Source organism: Salmo trutta, chromosome 24 (genome assembly GCF_901001165.1).
Source record: "Salmo trutta chromosome 24, fSalTru1.1, whole genome shotgun sequence".
NCBI classification, from domain to species: Eukaryota; Metazoa; Chordata; class Actinopteri; order Salmoniformes; family Salmonidae; genus Salmo; species Salmo trutta.
The window spans coordinates 23,327,991-23,337,890 of NC_042980.1; the positions used below are offsets into that span (position 1 = coordinate 23,327,991).

Genomic DNA, 9,900 nt, shown 5'->3' on the forward strand with positions numbered 1-9,900 from the left:
GTATTATTCCAACCTCAGTGTGGAAATATATATAAAACACGTTTTTGACTGCACTGGGCCAATAAGCGCTTTTCTTTCCATCTTCATCAGAGAAGAGATAAAGTACCATTATTTTTCATCTAAAAATGGCAAACTAGAAAAATAATATAATTTGGTGATCAACCATTCCCTTCTCCTCCCATAACTCTGGAACCGTTCTGAAGTTCTTAATATGAAATGGACAGAAACTGGCCTCACTCAGCCAGATAAATAATCCATTAATACATGTTTGTTTGTACCTGTTGGTGTGCTTCCATATAACTAAATATATATATATATATATATATATATATATATATATATATATATATATATATATATATATATGTATGTGTGTATATAGTACAAAAAGGTCCTTTTGTACAAGACTTTTTAACTATAGTCGTTTGATTTGACTTTCAAAGTTCAAAGTAAAAAAAATCACAGACAGTCTCAGGCACAGCCACACTCTTCCACTATCATATTGGGCACATCTCGTTTTACTATGTTGTATTCATCGTCGAAGTACAGCATAGACATGGTGCTGAGCTTGGTGGGGATACAACAGGAGTTTACCGAGCCGGGGCTCATGCCCCTCATCCGATACTGGTTGACCACTGCCGTGTGGAACGACGACGCTGACCCCGGTACCCCTGCCATGTACGCTGGGCAGCTCCCCTCGCAGTAGTTACCGTAGTAACCCGCAGGTGCGATGATCCAGTCGTTCCAGCCAATGAGGCGGAAGTCAATGTAGAACTGCTGTCTGCAGCACAGGCCTCCACTGCTCCCGTCACACTCCAGGCCCCTCTTCCTGATGCGGTGCTTCCCTTCCACCTGCCGCGCCCGGACCACCAGGAAGGGCCTGTGTGAAGGGTCTGCTGGGTCGACTAAGATAGGAACCACGTTGGACGCCTCACAGCCCTCGCAGTGCACCTCTAGGTCCTGCCGCCGGCCACCCTTACCAAACACGGCCCTCACAGCCTCTGACAGGGGGAATGTGTGCCAGCCGCTGCGCTTAAGGTCCACGCGCTTCTCCACCAGGGTCCACCGACCTCCTCCCCCTGGCCCTGTCCCCCCCCCGGCTCCACCTGCAGTCCCAGTCCCTGCCTCCTTGTAGTGGATCTTCACTGTGACTTTTCGTCGGGGCCCTTTCTCGGAGCCGGTGGGCAGCAGCCTGAAGTAGAGCCACAGGTTGGCCTGAGACACGTACAGGTTCTGGTTCCCTTCACTGGAGATGAGGAAGTAGAGGCTGGACTTAGATGCTTGAGATGAAGTCAGCTCATCTGATGGAGAGAAGAAGAGAGGGATGTGGGTTTAGTGATATATAGTGATATATATTGTACAGCAGGGTTCCCCAACTATTTGGCCCTGCATGTCTTGTGAGCACAAAAAATATATATATAATTGTTGGACATAAAAGACTGTAAAAACACCAGAAAATCAGCTCCAAGTGATTTTAATTTTGGAAATCTGTTCCAAAGTATTCCGACACGCGTAACAATATGATTGTACTGTATACAAATGTAAGCTTGGTTTGAAATGATTATAGTTTTAGACAAATATTATATTTCTTTGGGCTTGACCATCCTCTCCCTGACCATCCACTCAAGAAAAAAATTGGCCCGCAGCTGAATCTAGTTGATGAACGCTGCTGTACAGTCAAGGGTCAAGATAATAAACTAACATGATTTTTAGAACAAGTTAGAAAAGTTGACCAAATTCACAAAGTAAAACACAGTTTTCCAACTTGTCTCTGTGAATGAAAGTAATGTAACACTACATCGGAGTATCATTTGTAAGAGGGAGAAAGAAGTGGACAAACAACAAGAAGGTGCATGAAGCAGGTAGCCAAGGAGGGAGCAGTTCAGTCACTTCTGTCTTCCTCTCACCACTCTCTCACACATCACATGCTGTTAGCCTAGTTCCTTATAGGCTGTTTCTCCTGACAGCCCAGTTCTGGGAGCAGGCCCAGTTGGCCTCAGGTCTGATTGTGAAGACTAGCGACAGAGCCAGAGATAGAAGAGAGAAGGGGAATGGAGGAGAAGTGAAGAGGGGGAACGGAGGAGGGGAGGGGGGTAGGACAAGGCCTGGGCCCCGGGGGGTTCATTGAGTTCGCTATGAGGGCTGTGTGTGTGTGTGTGTGTGTGTGTGTGTGTGTGTGTGTGTGTGTGTGTGTGTGTGTGTTGTGAGGCACTGCTGTGAAAACCCCAGAGCTCCCCGGAGCCTTTGAGACTGACAGCACAAAGACCCGAGTGAGGTATTAGGAGACAGCCGCGCTGCAGCCTGGCATTAAGCGCGTGGCCCTCCTAACCAAAAGCATGATGAGGCAAAAATAAAAGCCATTTACATGACACTGGCCACTTTCTAAAATGAAACAATGAAGAGATTCAAAATGTCCAAGGCATAATGGGGTTTGGGGTTGGCCATATCTTTTTTTAAGCCTAATGATGTCTTCCCAATTACTGTGAAAACCGAGAAGTTTCTGTTTAAGAGTTAGCCAGGATCGTCTTCGGCTGAGCACATGTTGAAGCGGCTAAATTACTTTGTTTGCAAACTGATTAGCGTGAGTTGGTGTCAACAGCTGGCCACCAAAGATGGCCCTTTTTAAAGTGACCCTATGCCTACAGGGTACTCCAGTAACAGTGACTTTAAATTAATGCACGTGCACGCACTCACACCACGCGCACGCACAGACTCGCGTTATCACATACACACACACACACACACACACATACAGTGTAAGCAACCATCCCTGTGGCAACAACAAAAGCACAATGCATATTGATACTGAACCCTCATGGTGCAGTCTCAAGTATTTAAGAAGAAAAGTATGCATCTGAAGTGTAGATGTAAAGGCATTGATGCAATAACAGTTTTAACCTGATTTAACTGCTGTCATTGCCCAAGGACATGAGTATATATCCTTGCCTCATTTCCTACCATGCCTTGCTGCTTGCCTCAACAGCTCCCAGTGATCAACAGGGGAGATCCTAGGCCAGGGCGTTTCTCTATCTGTGCCCTGAGTGACACTGTGTGTAAGGCAATGAAGTGATGGGTGGAGAGAGATGGCTGTCTGAATCTCTAACAACAAAGGTACTACAGTCTGGACTGAATCATTGTCATACATTTTTTAAATATGCGGTGGAGTGTATCTGTAGCTTTTCCCCTATATCCCATCTGTGAAAAAAATACAGACATATTTTTTAATGACCCATAACTTAGGGTAGCTGAGACTGGCCACATTAAACTGGATGCTGGAGTGGATTGAGAATCATCCTGCTGGAAAACACTGAAACTATTTACATTTTCTTTGCTTTTAGAAAATCCCACAAAAACACATAGCCAGTGCTTGAACCAGGCTTTAGGGAGGTGAGTTCAGGAAGGAGGTGAGGTGATGGAGAAGGTTATGTTGGAGACCAGTTAAACAAGGAGGCGTGCTGCCTGGCTGAGTGTGACTGGGGTCAATGTGCTCCTGGGCCAGGCAGGGGAGGTGAGGTTGACATCTGGGTGGGCCTCTGTCTCTCTGGATGGAGCTAGCGCTGCCTATGCGTGTCCACACCTGTGCCACCAACAGGGTAGGCAGGTGGGCTATATATATAAATATGAGAGAGAGAGAGAGAGAGAGAGAGGGAGAGAGAGAGAGACTGCACGCATGTAGCAGAGTGCTATGCTCATTACTCAAAGTCTGTGATGACATAGACCAAATGCCGCGGAGCACCGTTGCTCTGACATGAGCCTCGCCTCGCAGTCAGACACACACACACACGACTCTGACAGGCATCCCTTAGGCTGCTGGAGCACAACGCTCAGCTCAGCACTCAAGCAATTCCCACAGAGGAAATAGGAGAGGAGAGGGGAAAAGAGCAGAACAGGTCAGGGTGAGCCCCAGAGAGCCCCATAAAGCCCCATAGAGCTGGACTTTTGGCCAGTAGTTAGTAAGCTGCTTTGCTGGTAGTGGTGGAGGAGTGAGTTTGAAGTTGTACTTAAAAAGCTTAACTCTTGATGGTTTAATAAAAGCTTTGAAAAGCAGTTACAAATGGAAAAGCACATGCATAATGATGTATGAGCAAGGGGTGAATCTACAGTTAGTCAGAGCACCTGACATACTCATACACACACACTTGGATTGAGTGTGATGTGGAAACTTCCATGAGCTGCTTCAGACAGGGCATGATTGACGTGTCTTCATGAAAGACTCTGTCCCAGAGTAAACCCAGCAGCCAGCCCTATAGCCCTGAGAGGGATACATCCCAAATGGCACCCTATTCCCTATACTGGGCACTATTTTTTACAGTTTTTTCCCCAGGGCCCATAGGGCGCTGATCAAAATTAGTGTACTATTTAGGGAATAGGGTGCCATTCGGCACACAACCCAAGGACTGGGCCAGAGTTAATGACATCCAATAATGAAGTCTTAATTCGTGTCTTGGACCGGAGTCACAGGGAGTTCAACAGGTCCAAGCGGCTATACCAACGACAATCGAGATGCACACATCTCCCCCTGCACTCCGCTCCGCTCCCCTGGTTACGGGACACTGAATCCCTTCGCCAAAGCGAGGGTACGCGAGATTGTCATAAGAGATGGGTGGTTGGCACTGTTCCTCACCTGGAACCTTGGCAGCAAGCCTCAGCCTCTGCTCCGCTAGGCGGTCATGAGACTGAATACTGACTGAGAGATAAGAGCTATAGCTGTCGCTCTCTAGAGGACAGTAACGCTCACCACAAACTCCCCTAGGCCCCTACCAGCCATCCAGTAATGTCTACCACAAACTCCCCGAGGCCCCTACCAGCCTTCCAGTAATGTCTACCACAAACTCCCCTAGGCCCCTACCAGCCATCCAGTAATGTCTACCACAAACTCCCCTAGGCCCCTACCAGCCATCCAGTAATGTCTACCACAAACTCCCCTGGGCCCCTACCAGCCATCCAGTAATGTCTACCACAATCTCCCCTGGGCTCCTACCAGCCATCCAGTAATGTCTACCACAAACTCCCCTAGGCCCCTACCAGCCATCCAGTAATGTCTACCACAAACTCCCCTGGGCTCCTACCAGCCATCCAGTAATGCGCACCACAAACTCCCCTAGGCCCCTACCAGCCATCCAGTAATGCGCACCACAAACTCCCCTGGGCTCCTACCAGCCATCCAGTAATGTCTACCACAAACTCCCCTAGGCCCCTACCAGCCATCCAGTAATGCACACCACAAACTCCCCTAGGCCCCTACCTACACACCTTGATCTTTGACTGTGACATCATTAAAGTCCCTCTGCTTGGGCCCCGGCCTGTGCCTGGTCTAGCTGCCTCTCTCCAGGCTGCTCCAGGGGCCTTGTCCCTCTTTCCATGCCCTTGCTGGCAGCCTGGGCTCTGGGGGTGAGTGCCAGCTGGCCTGAAGGCAGAGGGGGTCTAGAGAGCAGGGAGCAAAGCCAGTTCCATGGCACAATGCTGCACAAAGGCTCAAAGGTATCGTGTATAATGGAAAAAAAGCAAAGAGGCCTGGTTGGATGAACCTTTATATGACAAAAGCATTCTTTAGAAAACGGAGATATGGGCACACCATACACCCCCTCCCACCTCCTCCATCTCTCCATCCCCCGAACCCACGACTCAAATGTCTCATGCATTATTCTGAGCGTTTTCTTTTGTTTTCTCATGCTTTTTGTTCTGAATGTTGACATATTGGGTTTAGCAAGAATGCACAGTGCTCTCCCAATAATTGCCTTGCTTTTGTTCCATTGTCATGAGTGTGCTTACATCATTTCTATTGGAGGGTGACAGCTAGGAACCCATCCAGGCTGATTGTTTACTGTGTGCTACAGCGTTGCACTGTGGGACTGGCATCTCACTTTGTTTCTTAATGGTATGCTTTCTCTGCTAAACAAACACTACATCTCAAATATGATGTTCTCACTGCACTAACCTGGCAATTATTGGTTTCAGTTGTTAACAGACAATAGATGTGTGTGTGTGTGTGTGTGTGTGTGCGTGCGTGCGTGTGTGTGTGTGAAGGGGGAAAGGAGGGGTTTATCTTCAGACCCTTAAGAGTTAGCTACATACACATTCTTAGAAAGTTGGATAAATGGCCAATTGAAGGGGTTTTCACTTAAAATAGAGCTCTATGCCTAAACACGTTTTACTGCTGAAATGGGACTCAGGGTTCTTTACTATTCCCTAGACAACACATGGGGGTCATTTAAGGTTTCATTCTACAATGAATTGTTGAATGAATGAATGCATGTTGAATGTTATGTATCATGTCGACTTAGTGAAAGACAGTTGCACTTGAATTTTAAGGATATAGTCACTCTTCGAAACAGAAAACGAAAATTGAAGGCATTGGCTGTAATAGGCTACACACATCTGGGTTGAGAACTTTACGAAACCCACTAGATCCCACCAGATGAGGCATTCAATCTCGTTTATGAGGCAATTATATCGTGATTATGTAGGGTTGTATCCTGCGCAATTATGGCTGTCCTGATATGAATATTAATTCCTAGAATCCTCGGAGGGAAAAACGTGCTAAATGCTACTACTACACCTTTTGAAATTGAGTCATGACTCAGAAAAATAAAGGGAGAGAAATGAGAGTTAGATAAATGCTCTGATTATTGATAATTAGGCTACCTGATTCTGCGAAGCTGATTATCTCCGACGTCTCTTGCACCTCGTTACTGTAGGCAGCCTGTCCATCAAGGTTAGGGATCTCAACCCTTCCGTCTTCTCGTAGTTTACCTGCGTGAAGCCGCCTCAGCGCTGTCACCATCGCCGCTTTCGGGATAGGGTGTGTGATGTTGGGTCTTTCTCTCATTTGTAACCTGTTCAAGATGTGCCTCTTAACTGCTTCCAATAAGTCTATATCCACCCGTTCTGACGCCTCCGGCATCCCGCACGAAGCGCACGACTCCTGGGTCACAGTTTGAGTCTCTGCCCCAGTTGTGCCCGTACCCGTTGTGCCCAAAGTACAGCAGATGGAAAGTATGCAAGCCATTAAACAAGCCAATGTGAGACTATATCTTTTCATTTTCTCTTTTTGAGACTGGAATTCCCAAGCACGATGGAGAGGAAGAATTGTGGTTATTCGATACAGAGAGCAAAGAAAGAGAGTTAGGCTACTTCACAAGTTTAGCATCCTGGTAAATATCCAGCTCTGCGCCACCGGGAATAGTTTGCACATGGAACTATGATTGATGCACACGTTAGGGTAATCCAAAACAGTCCATGTGGTTTTTGTATTCCAAAGAGGCTGCTGTCAAGGGCTAATAGATTATTCCAGATGTTCTTATTTGCTTCCTCTCGAGCCCTGTAAAGCTTGGGTCCTTTTTGTGAAGCGCACTACAGTTCAGTTCTCATCTAAAGCACAATTCCAGAGGTGTTGGTTCTTGACCGGCTTTCTTGACCGGTGAATTTGAAATGAGCACAGTGTGTAGTAGGCTATCTGAATGGCACTACCGCGTCTGGCATGCCATTTCTTCAAATTTAACAAAACGAATTATTATATTCCATAACCTTTGCATACCACATTTAGTATCTCACCGGTACGCGGGCTTTGTATCCGTTGATCAGGAGACGAAACGTTTGATGTGAAGTTCCAAATATGAGGTTACAACTGCCTTTACATTCAAATCACTCATATAAACGCAACTTTAGGAATCCAACTAAATTGCAATCGAATTCATACCCAACTCATCCCTGGATCACAGTCTTGTTTGTCTACTGGTGAGTTTGAGTAGACTATCCTATGCGCTTGTGTATGCGACGGCTCTGTCTCTGTGTCCTGAAATAGATGCTGTTATCTTTACAATGTTCTCCTTTGCAATCACGACACGGAGCCCACCGCACACCGAAAGTTTTTATACAGGAGTTGAAACCACGTGGGGAGTTCCACCAACAGGGCTCAAGGGATTATACGCTGCAGCTACAACTATCTGTGAGGAAAGCGCAGCGGAGGTGGACTTTCCTATGGTTACAATAAAAAGTAGTAGAATACAATAGATAACACCTTTTAACCCTACATTATAATTGTACACTTCATTACCTCATAAGAAAATACTGTATTATAGGCCTAAAAGAGATAGATTGTCCTTTTTAATAAATGTGGGACTATTTCGGCAAGACATCTCATGCTCTAAAATTGGAAGGATTTTATAAATGTTGGTATTACGTTGTCTGAAACAAACAAACAGATGAAACGAACAAACATAAACATGGACGCACGGATCACACACATACACAATGTGTTTGAACCGTCGCATTTTTGTAAGGTACTACAAGTTTCGAAAGCCAACGACTCGGTTTTGTATGTAGATATCTCGGGATAGGCAAATCACTTGACTGCAATGGGATACCACTCATAATGCAGTGTTCATACTGAAAGGCGCGTGCCTTCTGTGCGCTTTTACGCATGAGGAAAAAAATGTTATAAACAGCGCCACCTTCTGTTGAAACGCTTTCCCTATTAAAACATGAATATGAAAAAATATGCTATTCTTTGAGGAAAGTGCCAACACACCGATCAGAAAACAAAGGATGTCTAAATATATCAACATGTCCCGACCTTTATGTAGGTTAGTGGGACAAGTGAACTGGCGCATTAGCCAACATTCAAGCGTGGTTGTGGATTAGGCAAAAGTATAGTTACTTTTCCAGCAGAAGCTTTCATAGACAGTCACAGAGACATAGGCCTGTGTGTGTGTGTTTATCTGTTTCTGTGTGTGTGTGTGTGAGAGAGAGAGAGAGAGCTAGAGGGAAGGAGAGAAAGAGAGAGAGAAGGGGAGAGGGGTGGTAAAAGTAATTTATGTTATTAATAAAGATGAATCCTAACCCTATACCACTGCACAAATAGGGTCAAAACAACATGACTCAACGGTGCTTTGGCTTCATAGGCCTAGCATTGTCATGGATTATGCAACAGTATACTTACTTTTCCAAGCTTTGTTAGACAGTCACATAGGGACACAGGCGTGTGTGTGTGTGTGTGTGAGAGAGAGAGAGAGAGAGAGACACACACACACTTCAATGTAGTTTATGGGGTTGATTGAACATTTAAAAATGTTCTTCTCTTCCAATGTGCTTTAACCATCACATTTTTGTAAGGTACGCACAAGTTCTGACAGTGAACGATTCGGGTTAGTATGTAGGCTTATGGGTCTACATACTTATGACTTTTGTGCTTTTACTTACGAGGAAAAATAAAATAAACAGTGCTACCCTTTGTTGAAACATCCACTACACTATTGAGCCATTAATCTGAAAAATCTCTGTAGATTTTTTTTGTTGAAAAGTGCCAAGACGCAGATCAGAAAGCATAGGCTGTCAAAAAATGTCAACACGTCCAGACCTTGATGTAGGTTAGTGGGTCAAGTGAACTGCCGCATTAGCCAATGGTCAAGAATGGTTGTGGATTAAGCATAGGGACACAGGCCTGTGTGTGTGTGTGTCTCTGTGTGTATGTGGGCGGGTGGGAGGGATGTAATAATAATTTATGTCATTCATAAAGCTGAACTCTATACCACTGCACAAATAGGGTCAAAACAACATGACTCAACAGAGCTTTTGCTTCATTGGCCTACTACACTCTAAATCATGCCCATATTCAGTGGTCTCCATCATGATTGACAGAGAGAGCCTTTAGACCAGGGGTCAAAGTCATTTTGCCCATGGGGCCATTCCTGTAAAGGCTTCTCTGTAGCCACTTGACTGTGTTCATTCATTGCTTGTGTGTGAACTTCTTCTCTAACATGAAATCCTTTCTACTAATCTGAGAGGATATTGATGGGAGCACAAGTGGGGCCCACTTTAAATACATTGACATGTCGAAAATGGCTCCAGTGCTGCATGTTTGACACCCATGCTAGACTGATGGAGAAGAGAAGGTGGACC

At 45.6% G+C, this 9,900-nt stretch overlaps 1 protein-coding gene across 1 annotated transcript; it reads right to left on the minus strand.

Moving 5' to 3' along the window:
* Positions 1-395: 395 nt before the first annotated feature.
* On the minus strand, positions 396-7,900 carry LOC115160962 (inhibin beta B chain-like). Its single transcript, XM_029711572.1, has 2 exons — positions 6,646-7,900; positions 396-1,301 (listed from the first exon to the last, which is right to left on the minus strand). The coding sequence occupies exons 1-2, from the start codon at positions 7,040-7,042 to the stop codon at positions 472-474; spliced, it is 1,227 nt and encodes a 408-aa protein (XP_029567432.1). The 5' UTR covers positions 7,043-7,900; the 3' UTR covers positions 396-471.
* Between the last annotated feature and the right edge of the window lie 2,000 nt (positions 7,901-9,900).